At 36.4% G+C, this 19949-nt stretch overlaps 1 protein-coding gene across 1 annotated transcript; it reads left to right on the forward strand.

Moving 5' to 3' along the window:
* The first annotated feature begins 199 nt into the window (after positions 1 to 199).
* Tango9 (Transport and Golgi organization 9) lies at positions 200 to 19946 on the forward strand. The gene is made up of 8 exons (XM_021329169.3): positions 200 to 396; positions 2063 to 2210; positions 2454 to 2603; positions 5903 to 6050; positions 14924 to 15088; positions 15441 to 15605; positions 16473 to 16599; positions 17101 to 19946. Exons 2-8 carry the CDS (start codon positions 2064 to 2066, stop codon positions 17309 to 17311), a joined length of 1113 nt encoding a protein of 370 aa, XP_021184844.2. The 5' UTR covers positions 200 to 396; position 2063; the 3' UTR covers positions 17312 to 19946.
* Positions 19947 to 19949: the final 3 nt, after the last annotated feature.

Consider the following 19949-nt stretch of genomic DNA (forward strand, 5'->3'; position numbering starts at 1 on the left):
TTATACGGATACAGTGTAAATAATGTGTTTTTTAACATCTGCCTTCTTCACTGTATTTTAGCTGGAAGTTGAATTCCAGGAACTAGCGATTTAATATGAACTTAATTATAACAAAGAGTGAACTTATCATTATTACCACCAACAAAATAATAACTTCAGCAAACTGTCGGTACTAACTTGGCAACACTGGCAAGAAAATTGTGTCAAGTGCAAAAACCGACAAGCTTGCTTTGTAAAAGTCATTGTCTGTCTTGCTTGACGCTTGTGGTTAACATAATTTTATCTTTTGTTTTATTTTTCAAATGTTTTATCTATTTCATTAAAGCTAATTTCTAATTATCTATAGTGCTTGTTTACGTGATCATAAATTTTGACATCAGGATAGAGAACGCCCAAGTAAGAAGGTCTTATTTGCTTTGTTTTCCATATTGGTTGCTAACAACTGCGATGTTCAAATGTTTACGAAGCTCAACTTTCTGTCATTGTTATCGTAAAACTCAAAATATTACTGTCAGTTGTTTTGTAAATACACGAATCCAATATCAATTTCGAACAATATAAGCTCTTATAGCTTAGAATTCAATGGTATTAAAGAAACCGGCAGGAAAGTACTGAAACGCAATTATTGTTTAAACTTCACTTTGAAACTTTAAATAATGTAGAAAACATTGTAGTAAATTAAATTTACCTACACAAAAACACTGTTATCTTATTGATTATTTACATACTATCAGCTATTGGCCTATATCGACTGCAAGCAAGCAATACCTTCTATCTGACATTTTTGATTCAAAAAACTCGTATCTACCATAAACTACCTTTAGATTCGAAATAAAAACAAAAAACTTTATTAAGCAATACTATGCGTAAAAAAAGAAAACTTTGATTTTCAGTATCTCATTATACCTACCTCGGAATAAGGATTTTATTAAGTTTTATTGTTCCCCTTTAAAATCCACCCGGAGTCAGATAGGAGGTATTGCTTGCTTGCAGTCGATATGGCATATCTTTGTTTTGGTTACAAGCCATTGGGTTCAAGAGAAAACCACTTACCATATTTCAAAGTAAAATTAAAAAACGTTGTTAAAGTTTGACCTATAGTTGTGGGTAAACAAAAGGATGGATGTGCAACCATGGACATGCTATAACAGCGATGACAGTGTTGCCTCTGCTGAGCAAAGGCCCCCTCACAAAGAACAATTGAATGTTAATCACCATGCTTGGTCAATGAGGATTTATGATTTCTGACTCTATAGTCCACGTTTCCTTTAGATGTTTTATTTTACCAATAAAATATCATTGGTGCAAAGTTAAAGCAATACAATTTAGAAAAGTTGCAAGAGTACTTGTCTGACCTGGAATCAAACCCACACCTTGATATTGAGGTGTTGGTGCTTTTCCCACTAGGTCAGCTTGACTTTGACGTTGACAATGGTTTTGGTTTCAAAGTTTTTGATGTTACTAAGTATAGTAGACAGTCCAGAACAATCTCACAAGAACTGCAGTCAGTACGGAATCAGTCAGTCAGTAAGGCAGTCAGAACGGAATGTTAGTAGTCAGTCCATTCTACGTTAATAGTACAGTTCTGGCCATTAACTTTTAAATGATTTCCCAAGTATAAAAGATTGCTTTTATGACTTTTGCATTTCAATGTGAGGCTAACTTTCGTTACGGTCAGTCAACTTTTTTGTCTCAATAGTTCTAAAAAAACTTCCAAGTAAAATACGCTTGTAAAATAAATTGAGGTAATAATTTTTGTCTTTGATCTTTGTAATAATAATTGTAGTATAAAATTTTAAATTTTGTTTTCTAAATCAACTATTTGAATATTTACTTGAGTAAGATTACAAAACAAGGATTTAAACAATCCTGGAAGTAGCTTACATTGTATGATAGGCCTAGGCTAAACTGCTTACCATACTGGGCTCAGTTCAAATTAGTTTGGACTAGGAAAAGGATATATTAGTTAATCCTGTACCATATAGAAAGTGCTAGTGTTTAGGCATATGTGAAATCAGGTTTGGCCGGTATTTCTGCACTAAACATTAAGATTATTTTGCAGCATGGCGTGGACATCACATCAGAGGTTTCTAGGCGTGATGCTGGTGGTGACGGGCTCCATAAACTCACTGAGTACTAAATGGGCTGACAAGTTGCAAGCCAAGGGTTCCGATGGACAGGTCCGGGACTTCGAACATCCATTTCTGCAGGTAAAGTGGACACTATTATTTCATGGTGTACGTTAAATTCAATATGTTTTAAGTTATATATACAAATTAGCTAATATGTTACATTATTAATGTTTTAAAATAATTACTGAAGGATAATTGTATTACGAAAATACTACTAATTAAGATTTGATTAAGCAATCTTTGAATTTGTAATACAAAAATATTTTTAAGTATGTATGAAAAGTTAATGAATATAATTGTTTTTATTTTTCTCTCTAATAGGCAGCGGCTATGTTTCTGGGTGAAATGCTGTGCCTGCTGACATTCAAACTGGTTCAGTATAGGACAAAGAACTCGGGGGGCCATGCTCTCACCAATGGCAACCAGAACTTCAATCCCTTCGTTTTGATGCCCGCTGCTATGTTTGATCTGGTAAGTTTCTTTGTGTAACCTTACCTCTTTCTAAACATCTTTGGCAATTGTTATCGGTAGTTAGAAGCCAAGTCTGACAACCAGTCTTAACAAGGAGTATTTGGTTGATCGGGTAACTGGGTTCAGGAGGTCAGATAGGTTCCTTAAGAAACACTGGTACTCAACTCCATTCGGTTAGACTGAAAGCAAACCCCATAGTTGGGAAAAATGCTCGAGATATGATGACTTCTTTCCTTAAACACTTATTATATACATTTTGTCCATTTTCATCGATAATTGCATATTTTAACTTAAACCTTGTGATAACGCATATTTTTGTTACATTTGCAACATGTCTGAGTTTTCCCAAATGCTTACGACTATTAAGCTTATAACTCGGCTTGGTGCTAAAAGAATCAACTCAATTAGTCAAGTGAACTCCACATTGCCAGATGTGTTCCTGTATAAACTTAAAGAAAAGTTTGATAACATTTTGAGCAACAACATAGGCTTTGTGTTAAAATTTGCCAGAAAAAATAAGTGCTAACTAAATCACCCAAATCCAAATACTGCCCAGTTATCTCAGTGAATGTCGAAAGGATACTAAAGCTTAAAATGTAAAATTGATAAATTACCCCGTAATTTCATGTAATTTTGGAATAATTGCTTTTTAAAAAAATTATACAATGTTTGTGTATTTTAACACCTATCATGCATACATATTTTAAGTATTTTTCGTGCGTATTTGCGGTCTAGAAATCGGGAGCGAAATAAACATATCTGAATCCTTTAGGCACCGAATTATAATATAAACCCGATGCACCTAATCGTATCTTTGTTCCTTTTTAGTGTTTTTATATAGTAGTCGCTTTTTTTTAAGTTTTCTTTCGCGGGTAGGTCGTAGTCAAACTTTAATCTAATGAACACCGATGATTAACTCTCGGTTATATACTACTATTAGATATTATATTTTTTTATTATACTTACTCGCGAAGGTGGGTAAAAATATATGTAAGTATTTTTATAGTTACGCTTTCACGGAAAACTATTGTATAGAGTAAAATAAACTTAGCAGAAGATATAGTTTATATTTCTTTTTACGTGCGAGAAGTAGGTTGAGTCATAGGTGAAACCGGGAGAATACTTAGTAGGTCCTGTATTATAGATTATTGGCGGAAACAAGTACAGAGCGCATATTATATGTTCACTGGTACTGTCGGAAATGAACAAAGGAAAGCCATTATAATGTTTATTTAATAATTATTATATTTTTTTGTTACTATTATAATGTAATTTTGATTACAATAGTAAAATGTGTGATTAATGGTAAAATTTATTAAAAAATCTTTGTCGTATCATGGAAATTAATTCAAGGAAACAACAACAGAATAAAACGTGATTAACATAAAATAGAGAATAAAGAAAACTAAATGTTGTTATGCTTTTTATTGCATTAATACAATATTCTATGTGTAATGATGAGGGTGCATTGTGTCCTACGTATACGGGCACTTTATAATAAAGGTTCATTCAGATCTACAGAGTGTGAGCGTTCATAACACTTGACGCAGTTGACTAAATAATATTCTTTCACACACTTAGCATAATAAGTATATGTAGCCGGCACCGAGCAACATTCTCCAAAATACGCTGCTTGCTGGTGGATCTGAACGAACCTTTACATTTGGTGTTTCGTTTCCAATGTTAGTTTCAAATTGTGTATTGTAGTAAGTAATGCGAGTGGTGATTGGGATCGGAAATCATATCATTAAATGTTCCCTCCATGTGGGTATATGGATTGAGCGGTAGTCAGACTTTTGCTGGCTATAACCCACTAAAGGTCCTTTTTACCCAGGAACAAAGAGCCTATATCTTCGTTAAACGAAACTTAATAAAAGTTATATATCCATGTAGCTTAGATTACTAAATACTGTAGCTTCGGACAAAAACATCTCTCGGTTGGTTCATGATTCTAACAGCAATCTCATAACATTACTTACGAAATTATTTTTTATAACAAAGAGCCATTTGATTTTATCGCGGCGCGCATCATAAACAACGAGATGAATTCTGTGACATCACATGAATATGCAATATACCACAGAGTATTAATTTTAACGATACACACGATCGAGTGTAATGGACGGAACTGATAACACAACTTTTATTTTATCGTTTTACGGAAACTGACTAATGTTACTATACTTAATAGTATAGTTTTTATGACTCTATAAAAATACAAGACCGAGACTATAATCATTTTCTATTGAGATTATGAGTTTATATAATAGAAGAGTCAAATCTTGAAACTGATTAATTAAGAATCCCTCAAAATCAGTCCTGAATATGATCAAAAACTAGCATGTGTGCGATACATAATAACGTTTTGTCAAAGACTATGTTTTCAAAACCAAGAAGACAAATTAGTTTTCATAATTAATTGGTCGGATTTACATCAAAACAATGAGTGCGGTACCCAAACACTGTCATGTATAAGATATTGAATTTGTTTGCATAGTCGGCCGATTGTTGATAAAACACGGCCGTGTTGGAAAGGTCAGCTGAGCGATTGAGACATAAACATGTGGTCGGCGGTTCTGCTTAGCGCTTTGTTGAGCAACAGGCTACTGCGAACTTCCACAATGTAACCTGTTGCATGCCCACAGCGATTTGTCATTCATGAGGCTTATAACCTGCGACTTAAACTGTGCTATGTCGAGTAAACGGGAACCAGTAAAACGTTTTGTAGCTTGTGATGTCGATACTTGAACTTAGTTAAGCACTTCTATTCCAGGGATAGACTTGGTTAAATCTGATTTAAGTTAGCGTATCTTGAGTCTATAATTAAAGTAGCTACAGTTTTTTTAGATATTTTTGGTACCTCAACAAAAAACACCTAATTCGTGCGAGGGGCGTACTTACGTCTTATTTTATATTAGTCTGAAACTATCACGTATTTCAGTAAAATAATGATAGGTCGGTGAGAACAAAGGAAATATCTGTCGGAACGATGTGCTCTCCCGGTACCTAGCTGCAGCTGAAAAATCAATAACAGTAACCTAATTGCAGTGCTTGCATCTGCGCAGTACATCTCTCTGTTATTTCATATTCCGAGAATCTGAGCCCCGGCTGCCGGCGTTATATAACACTATGTACCTATGTACTCCACCTCCCGTAGTTATTGAATTCACTTACATAAAATTGCTTGCTGCTAATGCTCTGAAACGCTAGCGTACACTATCATCGAACAACTTAAGATACAACAAAGGCCCCTTATTTATTTTTTCTTGAGTACCCATGAATGCTTATGCCCCCTACAGATTGGAACTTCGATCATGTATATCGGCCTGACCCTGACCTACGTGAGCAGCTTCCAAATGTTCCGAGGCTCCATCATCATCTTTGTGGCTGTGCTGTCTATGACCTTCCTGGACCGGCGGATCATCAGACGTGAATGGGTCGGCATAGGTAAGTTTGTACATAATATAGGCAAGAATTTTTATTGAAGTACCCTTTGCGACAAATGAGTGGAAACAATTGGTCTCAAGTATCGGTTCTTTGTTGAGGGGCTGGCTAGCAACAGGTCCATGTGTTGTGAGATCTTAAGTACGTCACAACAGCTGGTATAAAATAACTCTTGACGAAGAAAATTGTTTTAAGTAAAACTTATTCTCCGGCGATTACTTTAATAATTGAAGACTCTGCTAGGAACTTTCTTTTCATAAAGTAGAATTTATGCACAATATTTAATTTAAATGAATGTTTACATGCAGATTTTATAAATATTTTTTATCAAACCTTACGAGGCTGATAAAGCGCATCAGCGCTAAAGCCTCATACAATAAAATTATAAAAAATTAAGTAAAAAGTTCAGGAGCAGTATTAATAATTGAAGTGGGTCGGAAAATGACACAAAAGTTATGATTTTAAAATCTCAAAGTGCAGGAATATAATACAAAACAAGATTTGTTCAGTACTTATTATCAATGGCCAAACAACAAATACATAGTATGGTGCGTTTTGTTTTTCACCTAGCGATATTAATTGAATACATAAATTATTGCTTATCATTTCAATTATTATATAATTCTTTAGTAAAAAAAATGATTTATTTATTTAAATAAATATTTTTTTACACAAAGGTGAAAACATGGAAGATTAATTAATTAACTTTAAAATTGGGATATTTCAAAATTCCTAAGTGCTAAAGTAACTACACAAAACATGATTATGTCACCTTTGTGGAAAACGTATGACGAAAACCGTGTTACCTGTGTTGTAAGCGTAACCTGGCTTGAGCGAAATACTGACGGCGAATTCATTTTCAATGTATAGTTTGATGCACTGTTGCTATGCAATGCTGGTTGAGCTTTATCGACCGGCCCGGGGCTCTCGCTACTACATGCATACATACAGTCTGATGTCTGCGTGCACATTGCGAACAATCATTGTGCCCCCTCGTTACTATACGAGTACATACATTTGTTATTACTGGCCATGGCGGCCGATAATAATATTGAAACACCAACATTGAGAGATCCAGATTCATAATGTACTTGATATCTCATAAGATTTTTATTTCATTTTGTTCATCAAAATTACTTCTATTTGGTCCATGTTTTTTTTTCATTGCAATGAAAAGGGGAGAACGTTCTAGTTTGCCAAGTTTTGCAATACTAGGAAAGGAGAAAAACTTTTAATTTAGTTCTTAGGGTTTCAAATGTCGAGCACTTGCCTCCGAGGTGCTTCCTTAGAAATAGAATTCTTAAGACTTCTTAGTACCTGACGTTTGCTTTTGCTTGGAAATTTAATTTTCTCCGTGGAATTCTTTTTACAGTGTTTTTAATCGTTTTTGTAGAGACGCAGGCAGACTATTTGGTATTCTGAAATTCAATCATGTTTCTTTGTGAGATGAGTTGTATGGTGACTTGTATGATAAATACAATGATCGATGACATGAAGACGATTGTATTGGTGTTTTTTTTTTTTAATGTAAAATCATTTTCACACTGGCGGATTTTCCGAGCGACAGCCATTGAAATTTGCTGATACAAAAATAACGTTGTAAACGGCCCGACATGGCATGACCGAGTGACCGGTGTCGCGCGGAAAAACCGCCAGTGTGAAAAGGTTGTCAGGAGAGAAAAGACTGGTGGACGTCAAAATGTGGCTGAAATTGGATGTCTTGAAGTATGGAATTGAGAGATGCTTAGTTGGAAGTTAGTATGTCAGGAGTACTACCTACCTATTTGTGCGTGGACAAAAATAGGTGATCCTTTAAGTAAACATAAGTAAACGTGGTTAGATTTCCGAAGCAGTATGGAGTCCAGCAGTGTAGGTACACCAGCTGGGCATCATAACCGTTCGTTTCTCACAGCTACATCTGCACTATAAAAAACTAGCGCTGCATTAAGACATTTTTTTGAGAAGAAGATAGTTAAATGAGTTCTATAACCAAGAAACAGACAGTCAGTCAGTATAAAAATTTTGATTTAACTGCACAAAATATACTTGAAGACGAGATCTAAACGGTAAACGTTTGTTTTTATACTGGGTGTGTCGTTCACAATCACATTAAATCCTATCGCATATACTTTATGATATTATATGGCGAATTGTAAAAAAAAATAACCTAATCCAATCAGTGGTTTAACCACAGGAGTCATTCTTCGTTTTTATAATTTACAACATCATGTGTAAAGCAGAGATAAAGTTAGGAGTATCGAATGTTTTGATCAGTTGACAGCTGTGAGTTTTCAAGGGAGAATTTCAGTTGTTTTTAATGACTGACTTTTATATGGTGTTCTAATTTTCGCACATTTTTATTCTATTTACTTTGCTTGAAAAATTCTTTTTTTTATTTTTACGAATTTCTCTTTTTTCTTTGTGTTAGTCGACATATATTAACTAGTATATAAACGCATTTTATTTAATGTGATTGTGAACGACACACCCGATATAAATAATAATTTCACAATAAAGTACGAAGTCGGTGGCAAAAGTGCCGTACAACTCTAGGTCTACTCTGTCAGAATCATCTATGTACCGTCTAGTTGTCAATAGCAAGACTGCTGTGCACGGGATCTCGGCTTCGATTCTCGGGTCGGGCCGGAATCCCTTTGTGGGTTTTAGAAACTCACAAAGCAGCCCGGAGTCTGGAAGTTGGCGGTGCTACACCCCCGTGCCTATGACCGCTCGTTGTCAGTCAGTATCAGTCGTTGTTACAATTCCACGTCAAAAGCCGTCAGGCGGTTTTGAGATAACTCTGACACCAGGGCTCGCTAGGCGATTTAACCTACAGCCCACTCCATAAGAAGAGATCTACAAAGAATTATGTGAGACCAGAGATAATGATAAACAAGTCGGTGTCAGAAATCTGAGGGTGTACAAACTAAACATGTACCTGCATTACAGTAGGTATAGACAAATTTTCACACACATACTACTAGATGTTTGGGTTTGTGCATCTTCACTGACAATACACATACGAACAATACAAGACAACGAGACGCTTTAAACATGTTGACAAAACAGTCGTCTGTGTGTTACTAAATAACCGTAACATTATACTTGCCCTTCTTTGTTCGCATGACCTAATTCATATGCAATGTACTATATGTAATCAGATTGCTATAATGTGTAAGTTTCGCTTAGTATATTATACATATTATGTAAGGCTGTCGGTTTCGTAGCTGCGGGATTGTTCGAGAGTTAACTCGGCCATAAAATTCCTACGAAGGAACATGGTGGGTTTTTCAGCAAGTGACTGACACTCCCACACGCTGTTAACACCACAGCGGGATTTAGTTTAATTTGATAATTTCCCATAAAAAAGGGTATTATGTAAGAGTTAACTTCGAGCGACATCTATTGAACACCCTTGTGTAAGTCCGCCGATATACATTGTGCATAAAGTATCAATAAATTGTTGGAATGTAACAATTTTGAGATGCTCCAAAATATTGGTCTTGTCTTATATCTCCTTCCTTCTGCGTTTGGTGTAATCCCACCCTTAGTGCATGTTTGCCCTCGACAAAAATTACATAGAGTTCCTGTTTAAGTTGACGAAAATATGCAATTTCGAAATGGTCAAATACTTAATGTGTTATTAAACGTAATGTATCGGACGTCGAATTAAGACCTAGTTTCCAGTCGAAATAACCGATTTAGTACCCAGGTAGATTAAAAAGTTCTTGGCCCTGTATAAATATAAATAAATAATGTCGGGACACCTTTTTCACACACGGTCGGTTAGCCCCATGGTAAGTTAATAATTAACTTGTATTATGGGTGCTAACAGAACTGATAAACTATACATATATTGCTACATATACATATTTATAAATATATATAATAACACCCAGACCATGGCCAACAAGCATGCTCATCACACAAATGTCGACCGAACCGAGAATCGAACCCGGGACTCGGGGAGCTCAGGGTCGGCAGTCTGGCATGGTAACCATTGCGCTGTCGTCGAGGTCGTCAAATAGAGATTTCTATAGATAGATGTATTCAAATACTAAAAAATAAAGTAGCCATTTTATTTAGATTAGTTTGAACTTATGAACTGTGCGAAGTTGTAAATATATGCGATAGTTTTTTTTTTTTTTTTTTAATTTATCCATCTACCGTAATTTACGCAAACAAAGCAAATTGAGCGGCGCGCTGTGATTCAGAACCTTTTTTAGAAGAAATATCACCAACGGCCATCCATTATTGTTTAGTCAGCATTTTAGTCGTCATCAAAGTACCTACATACTACATAAATACACTGAAAGACCTGTAACGTCTGTCACCGACCAATATGTGTATGAAATACATATTTTAAGAAGGATTTTTTTTGCCACTTTTTGATTGCCAGGATAGAAAGAAAGCAAATGTGCTTTCGACTTGGAGATAGCTACCCAATATAATAAAAATGTAATTAAATATGTGTTCATTGTCTTTGTGGGGCCGAGAACTTTCCAATCGTAGCTTCTGATAGAACTTCACCATCAGTCCGCTAGTTCAGTGTTCATGGAACGTGAACAAAGGATTGCAGCATGTAACCAAAAACTATTTTTTTTTCATTTTCACATTCATATTATAGATCATAGATCATGTAAGACGTAGATCTTAATGATAAAAACCTATTTTGCAACACGAAATAAAAAATTACATAAAATACTAGTTCCAAAATTCGGTAACCTAAATGCAGGTAGCTGAATCTGGGACTAGCTCTGCCTGGGCTAGACTGCTGTGCCCCCCATAAATCAATAACTTGTGTATAAACAGAGTACAGATTGCAAGCCCCCTCTCCGCCCCACCCCGCCCCGCCCCGCGCCCCACGCAACTCATCCCGGGGAGGCGACCACCCCCCGCCTGCATACAGGAGATTGAAATTGTAAACTACATGTACCAGTTATTATGTTTTTAGAGTTCCGCCGCAAAATTCATAAAATATTTGAATATTTTTGCATATATGGGCGTTGTTGCTTGCGCTCACTGTGTGCATAGATTCACAAGTCATGTTATGTAGTACATCAGGATACAAACGATTACCTGTTTTTATGCATTTCCGACATAAAATGACAGTATTGTAGTATTAGTATGTATAGTTTTTGTGAGCCTGGAGCATGGTGATAATAAACTCAAAAGCTCTTCAAATGAAGATTTGCTCATTCCACAATAGTAAAAAAATATCTTCTTCAGTTCTCTAAATAATTCCGAACAGAGTTTATAATCATAATGAATGGATGACCTCAGAAATTTTATTTTCTTTTATATCTATCGTCCAAAACTTCCTTGAAAGTATAGTTACCGTAACAAACGAACTGCCGAACAAAATTGCATCGCATCGCTAGTTCTTGCGAATTTTCGAGCATTCGCTGCAGTTTTGTGTGTACGCCCTTAGTTATGCCGATGGCGGTATGACAATGATGCGAAATAATCATCAATCAACCACCATCTGTTTATCTCGTAAGAAAAGAACTGGTCGTTTTACATTTGCAGACTAATTAAATATAAAAATGGTTCCGTAACCTGGTCGTGCTTGACCAGTGCGGGGTGTAGGGTGGCTGCAGGGCGGCCGATGCAACCCATCACAGGACTACATATAATTGGATGTTGTGATACCTCTTCGAATTTACGATCGATAACACTCCCTGCCCCCCTCACCTTTGATATTAAACTGCACTCCCTCACACCCGCGCCCACCTGGGGGGTTGATAAGCCCTCCCTTCAATTTCAATCATTAACAGAGATATTTCATTTACTGAAGCATTTCATAATTGAATGTTATTGTTGATTGGTTTCCCCTTTTCGCTAATTAGTGCTCTGGCTACTCGCGCAGTATCGCATCGATGCATTGCAGACAAAGGGACTTTATGCTTAAAAAAAAGCTGGGCACGCTATGGTTACGAAAGTCTGAGACTTGATGGCTATTAATTAGAGACATTGCATGCAAGGTACGAAAATTGCGAGATTGCCCCTGCCGGGGATCCTGTCTCCCTTCCGTAGTCTTATCCTTCTCGTCTCCATCCATTCTAAAGTAGTCTGGAAAACTCGCTATTGCGTCACCTACTTTAATTAGTCATCATCATCCTCCGAGCCTTTTCCCAACTATTTTGGGGTTGGCTTACAGTCTAACCGGATCCAGCTGAGTACCAGTGCTTTACAAGAAGCGACTGCCTATCTGACTTTAATTAGTCATGAGCTCTACATAGTGATGTACATTTTTGAAAAAATATTTAATCATAATTCTGTTATCAACAAATTCTGTATATACCTACTATCTAAAATGAAATTAGTTGATACAATAATAATTACAAAATGGCATCAAAACCTCCTCCCATTCACCGCTGCCCAAAGGGAGTGTACCCTAAAGCCTGGCAGCATTGCCACATTGGATGGCAATGCTTAATTTTGAACCAAAATAACAACCAGCCCTTGGGTCACTTGAAGTGTCAGCAAGTCACTTCGCCTTCGCGTCTATACAATGGTGTAAGGAATATATATCTATCTATCCAGGTCTAGTATACAGACTATTTCTCATGGATTAACCCAAAATCACATCCAACTTTATTTAGTTAATCTTATGGTAATAATACCTGCAAAACCATTTAAGAGAATAACTTGGCAAGCTTCCCAGTTGTACTCTCACTTCTACGTGACGACCGGCATGCGTTAGGGTGTTGTAACAACAAAATATACACAGCTTGAATATGAAAACAATATCACCTAAGTTTATTTACGAAAATGCCATTTTGACAACTAGTCTTACCAAGGAATATTGGTTTGCCCTGGTAACTGGGTTGAGGAGGTCGGATAGGGCAGTCGCTCCTTGTAAAACACTGGTACTGCAGCTGCAACCGGTAAGACTGATGATGGTGATTTACGAAAATGGCATTATAGTGCCTGGCTAGCTAAGTTAGTAAGTTTCACTAACACCTCTAAGGTACAGTGGTAGAAGTACTAATCTCCTTGATACGTCACAACAATATGTGAACAAGACATGCATGGCTTCTTTGTTCGCGCTATACCACTTGAAATAGAAACTTCTGGGCACATGTTATACTCGAGACCAAACCAAAACTGTACAAAGATTTTAATAAATTGCTGACATCTTTCCAATCGCAACATTTATTCAGATAAGGAGAAATTTCTAACAATAAATAATTTTCTTCTACACCAGGTTAAATAGTAATTGAAAAAGTGTAATGTATGTTATTGTAATTTATTTAGTTATATGACGCTACTTGCCATCTGTGCCGAGTGATTCATTTATGTTTGCTGTAACATTATCTATGCAAATGACTCACATGGCATTTATTTCAAATGTTCCAATTAATGATTATTGTTGCTAGTCGCTAATTATATAAGTCAGTTCAGCGATTTGCTGCGAAATCATTCTTGCAGACACAAGTCCATATTACAAAGCTGACTTAAGCATTGCTTACTATTGTATTACAATTTTTACAATACTGCAAGATAGGTAAACTTTGTAGGCTAATGTAATGTGTCATCGCAAGTGCTCATAGCGTAACTTATAACGGTACCCAAATTAAATTCTTAGACATCGCTCGTAATGTTATGTGCACGCAGAATGTGCGCTCAACTTCGTGACTTGTGACCTGAATCACAAATGTTGCGAATTACTTACATATTTGTTTAGGTGGCTCATCTATCGATGCTCCGTAACTTATTTGTTGTAGAAAATAACTCTGTTCTGTGCTAGGTAGCCGTGAATATGGTCAATGCCCTCTACGAGTCTGCCAGCTAAACAAATCGCAAACATTTTTGACATAAGCTTGTATGTAGCAATGAATTCGCCATGAATGTAATTGAAACCGAAGCTAATAAGCAAATAAAGCACCACCTGTAGACTACAGCCTCTAGCTGGACCTATAGACACGTACACACAAACACCGCCCAACCGAACGAAAAATCGCTGTGGAATCCTGTCGTGTGTGAATCGACAAAAGATACATTACCCAAAGTAGTACAAACAGTAGTACAGAGCTTCGCAAAGAAATAGAATTTAGCAAACTTTGATCCTTAGTGTACAGCAATTCTATTAGTGTATCAATGAGAGGTCTTATTATCTCGCCTACGTCAGAGTTGCACTTCTAGGTCGCATTACTAAAAATATCCGCCTGTGAATACGTACCTACGACCTTATCGTGTTATTTTCCGCCAGTTAAGTTTTCTCGGAAATCATTATAAGTTAAACCCACGCAACTCTTCATAAATATCTATTTTTGGAAAGCACGGTCGTGTAGGGACCGAGATCTTCTACTATTTTAATAATAACATCTTTTTTACTTTGTATCGTTTATTCGACGAGCGCGATGGCAGAACTCACAATCTCAATTCTATATATTTATTAATTCATTCTCAATTTTATAAGAATAATATTTAAATGATTGTCCGTCTTTTGCAACAGCTTTAAATTAGGCAGGATAACCTCTACAGTTGCTCTGTGCTGAAGTTGTCGCAATACGCGACTGCTGTGCACTGCGTCTCGGGTTCAATTCCCTGGTCGGCCCGAAATCGCTTTGTGGGTTTTAGAAACTTTCATAAAGCAGCCCGGAGCCTGGAAGTTGGTGATTGATACAACCGTGCATCGTAGAGCACGTTAATGTCGGACCTAAGACTGATCTCTCGTATTTCGGATATAAATAAATAAAGTGAATAAATCATGCAAAGCGATTTGTTTATACTTGTAATGTAATATTGTTGTGTGTTTATGTTTGTGTAAAATCTATTCAATACTTTTTGCGTGAAACCGGAACAGACATCCTTCCATTTATTATGAATCGAACAACGTGTAAGTAACGAAATATAACTTAATGTTTCAGTGAGTGTGATCATCGGTCTGGTAGTAGTGGGTGTGACAGATGCTCTGTACCAGAGCCCCGGCGAGTCCAAGGGCAGGAACAGCCTGATCACTGGTGACCTGCTCATCATTGTAGCCCAAGTCATCTCCTCCTGCCAAATGGTTTACGAGGAGAAATACGTTGCAGGTAAGCTGATGATCCTCAGTGCTATATATCAATATCTGTGCTCAAATCATGATGATACAAAAATGTATTGTACAATTTTTTTTTTACACTTTAATAGCCAATGTTTTCTTCTGTAGTAGAAGGTCGGAGTGCCCTTAATGCTCATGACAGCTCTAAAATGCCAGAAATGAACTACTAAATGATCTTAAACAACTTGATTTATTTTTAACTATTTTCCAAAAAAGGACGAGGTTCTCAATTCGGAAGCTTGTTCTTCTATAGCATCTCAAGAAAAAAATATTACAATTTATTGAATCATGAAAGATCGTTCTAGAAAATCACATCTTTATTTCATTGTGACAAATATTTCCAGGACAGAACATTCCTCCACTGCAGGCTGTGGGTTGGGAGGGGGTGTTCGGCTTCTCAGTGCTGTCCGGTCTGCTGGTCATCTTCTACTGGACCCCTGCGCCTCCACACTTCGGCAACAACGCTAGAGGCACCGTGGAAGATGTCGTCGATGGATTAGTGCAGATCGGTAAGATGCAAACTCTGAAAATAACTACATGGTATAAAACAAAGTCGCTTTTTCTGTCCCTAAGTCCCATTATCTCTTTGCACGCTTAAATCTCCAATACTACGCAACCGATTTTCTACCGACTGCTATAGAACTGCAAATCAAAAGTGCTGTCCGATTGCAGTTGAATTGCAGTCGTGTCAACTGCATTCAAACTGCCCTTGAACTGCAATTTGCAGTTGAAATGTAGTCTGTCTAGAGCTTAACATATTTTAATTTGTTTTGGCATAAGTTTTACAGCCCTCCGGCTGCCTGTCGTTAACCCTCCTTGGGAATGCTATTGAGGTGGTTTGTCCGCCATCTTGCGGGTAGCCCAAAGTCCTGGTGGAATACACTAGGCCTTAGCTCCGTTGATCGCATTTTACGAAACCCACGGAAGAGAGATGGGGAGGGTTTCAGGTTTAGGGTACGAACAAACAAAAAAAATGTTTCGTCTTTATAACATTGGGATAAATTGACTAACAAACAAGTAGAACAGCAGTTGAAAATACACAAACTGTGACCCCAGAAAATAGTCTGCCACGTCGTATCTTTGTTTTATGTTTATCGCGCATGTATTGATTATTCGATTATATTCACTTCACTCAATAATACGTTAATGGAACAGACAAAACACATCCATTGCATACTAGTTGTTGCTGGTGGAAGCACTCGCCGTCCACGATACCACATAGAAGATACACATAAGAAGTGGTGAAGGGTGGCAGTTTAGGGCCTTTTTATACCTCTATAATAAATTGTTTTTGACGTCTAAAAATTCATGATTAGAATCAGTCAATGTTGCGTTTGAAATTAATTGAAATAAATAAAAATGTGATTTATTTTCAGGAAACAATCCTTTAATCCTGCTAGCAACCCTGGGCACTATCATCTCGATCGCGTTCTTCAACTTCGCCGGTATCAGCGTCACCAAGGAAATGTCTGCTACCACCAGAATGGTCCTGGATTCTGTCAGGTAAACTTTATTTGTTTATCCAATAGTTTATGTACACACCTTCCTCCTTAATGCTAATCAAAAGTAGCGCATCATTCGGTCATGTGATTTGAATATTAAGATAGGTGTGGTCAGATCAAATGGAACAGAAAACGGACATGAATAAGTGAACCCAAATTTGGATTAGTATAATAACAACTGATTATTGTTATTATACTAATCCAAATTTGGGTTCACTTATTCATGTCCGTTTTCTGTACTACACATATTTTTCAACAACAGAACAGAAAACAATAATCAGTTGTTATTATACTAATCCAAATTTGGGTTCACTTATTCATGTCCGTTTTCTGTACTACACATATTTTTTCAACGTTTTTTTTAGTTACATGAAAGCTGCAGAAACTGAACAGTAAAAAGCCTTAAAAAATACTAATTTTAAAAACCGATTACAAACCCATGTGTAAAATTTTCAAAGAGGAATGGAAAATCTGTTTCGTATTAAGTGAGCATATTCGGCAGGACATTCGTGATATGGATGGTGTCTCTCGCGGTGAGCTGGCAGGCGTTCCACTGGCAGCACCTGATCGGGTTCGCGGTGCTGATCTTCGGCATGTGCGAGTACAACGGCGTGGTGCCGCGCTGCTCGCGGGCCGCCGCCGCGCGCGCCGACGACGCCGAGAGCCCCGTCATCGCCGACGCCGACCGACCCGCCCCCGACAACGAACAATAGGGAAAGCAGTCGTTACCAATTCCGTGCCCACCCTCTACGCACCCCATCCAGGGGACTCTAGACTGGCCACTGAATTTGTAAACGCAGTGCAATCAAAGAACATTCTCAACATGTTCACAAAAGACTTGGCTAAATACTCTTTTTGGAACTTAAGAAATTTTAAATCGTGGAAGTCTCAGTGTGATAAGCAATACCATTCAATTATATTGTGTGTCCTTCACTAATGTTTCATAGTTCTGTAGCGGGTGAATACAATTTTATTAAATGCAATTTATTCCGTGTTGACTTTGCTAGTTAAGTAGATATCTCTGATGTAGTGTTTCACGTTCAATTATATCGATACACTTTATAAAACATATATTTACGTTATGTACTTGCGAACAGTTTGTTAATTCCTAACTTCCGTGTAATAAGGGTAGAAATATTATTTTCACTAACTTAGAGATTTCATATATTTTATAAAACTATTGATGTTTTTATCGAATAATGTATGTTTTTATATTATGTATGTTCACTAAGTAATTATACCGTAGATAGGATGATATTAGTCGGAAACAAATTGACTAGGTGGCACTATAGCCTGCGCTAAAGATACTTTATATTAAGAAAAGATTCATGCTACATTTTTGCGAGAATAAATATATGAATTAAAGAATGAAATCTGAAAAGGAAGACAATAAAGCAGCTGCACCTTCGAGTAGAGTTAGCGTCTCGCAAGAATGCAGGCAACACTACTGCCTTGCATATGGCAAGTGCAGTTTGACGCTGCACTGCATATCCGCGGAATTATAAGAGAAATGTTTTAGCTCAATTCGTGTAAATTATATTGATTACGAGTTATTATTGTAGTATCACTAACTTTATCAAGAACGAATTAATATTGTAACGAAGAATAGACAAACAGCAAGCAATGTCACGAATTTGTTTGGGGGGCGAACTTAGTGTTTAATATAATATGTGTACTATATCTACAGTAATGGCAGTTTCCATTACATCATTCGATTTTTTATTAAATAAATAGTAATGTACATTAAATATACAACAGTGTTGTGCTAGCTCCCTAAATTCACTTATAATCTGAGAGGTTTTTATAAAGATCTATATGTCGAATCACGTTTTACATACATAGAAATATAAGAAGTAATTCCAAGTATAATAGGTGTACATTCACGAATTTTTTATTGGTTTTTTATATAAATCTTTATCAGGTATTTTACAATTTATACTATATACATACAATGAGCAATAAAATGAATTGTTATTAATTATAGCAGGATACTATTACTATTGTCACACTATGTTAACTCATATTGTTTACAATTATACTCATTGTTCACTGAACTATACATTGTTATTATGCAACTGTTAAATATTTCTGTATTTATATAAGGTCGGTTCATATCAGTCAATTATATAATGTTTATATCACCGAAAAATACTTATTACCTCTATCTAACACTAAACACTCCAAAGTAGTAATACGAAGATATTATCATGTTATCTATAACACAGTACTATATTCATATTAATTCTCAGTTAAGATTACATTTCCAGTGTTCTACATATTGTTGTGTTCCGGCCTTGAAATTTCTTCCTTCTATACTATTGTAAATGTAAAGAACATCCTCAACATAGTCTGTTTGTAAGTTCACGAACTCCATATCCAACCTTAATACCGTCGCATAACTGCAGGTGAATTGAAGTTTTATACAGTTTTACAGTATATTTGAATTAATTATAACTATGTTAGTAAGCCAGCTTGCAATCGCGAGCACTTGTAAACATCTACTAAAGAGTACCTATTGTACACGATCGCGTTAGGCGAATGAAATTGCTTCGTTTTGTAAATAGTGCATTGTATTAATGAATCTTGAGAAAACCTAAAAATAAGGAAAAATAAATTGCAAACTCAATATTTTTATTCGATGTGTGCGTAATGTCCATATTTGGATATTACTTATACTATTGTTCACCAGCAGCACTCCATCTAATTAGAATGTAATTAAATTGTCACTTATCTAGTTAGGAAACGGCTCACAAACATTACATCGCGTCCAGTAAGAGGGTCGATGGCGATAAACGAAATGGCGCTATGTATAATGTAAATAAAGTAGCTGAACATAGGTCCCGCCTAGCGTGAACTTATCTATGTTCCATCACTCCAGTAATCATACTTCACTGTCTTTACTAAATGCACTGCACCAAAACTTTTTGATCAAACTGGACACCAATTCTGAAAATAATTCATAAAAACCCAAAAACTGTCATCTATATTATAAGCTGTATCATAAAGCGACGAACTTTCGTTCAAAATTGCCTGGTAGGTACTTTTGGCTCAATGAAACCACCAACATTATATGTGTTGGCATATCAGAGTACTATAGACGCCATTGTAATCGACGCTGGTAATGTGTTTATGACAGTTTCTTCAGAATTAGGGTCCAGTGGTGACGTCATTAAAGAGTCGTGTTCACGCGAAGGAATTTGATTCCGTACATCGATATCAAGCAATATGCTAAGAAGCCGGCTTATGCGATATACCTAATGTATGGCAAACATGTGGACTGAATAGGTTTTTTATGACCTGTATTTAATTGAATGTGCTATTATTGTAATAAAATGTTGTTAAGCAAAATGT

Source organism: Helicoverpa armigera, chromosome 1 (genome assembly GCF_030705265.1).
Source record: "Helicoverpa armigera isolate CAAS_96S chromosome 1, ASM3070526v1, whole genome shotgun sequence".
In the NCBI taxonomy this organism is placed as follows: Eukaryota; Metazoa; Arthropoda; class Insecta; order Lepidoptera; family Noctuidae; genus Helicoverpa; species Helicoverpa armigera.

Coding starts and splice junctions, on each gene's coding strand:
- Tango9 (XM_021329169.3), top strand. CDS start 2,064: ATGGCGTGGACATCACATCAGAGGTTTCTAGGCGTGATGCTGGTGGTG. Junction 2,604..5,902: donor CCGCTGCTATGTTTGATCTG/GTAAGTTTCTTT, acceptor TGCCCCCTACAG/ATTGGAACTTCGATCATGTA. Junction 16,600..17,100: donor ATGGTCCTGGATTCTGTCAG/GTAAACTTTATT, acceptor CATATTCGGCAG/GACATTCGTGATATGGATGG.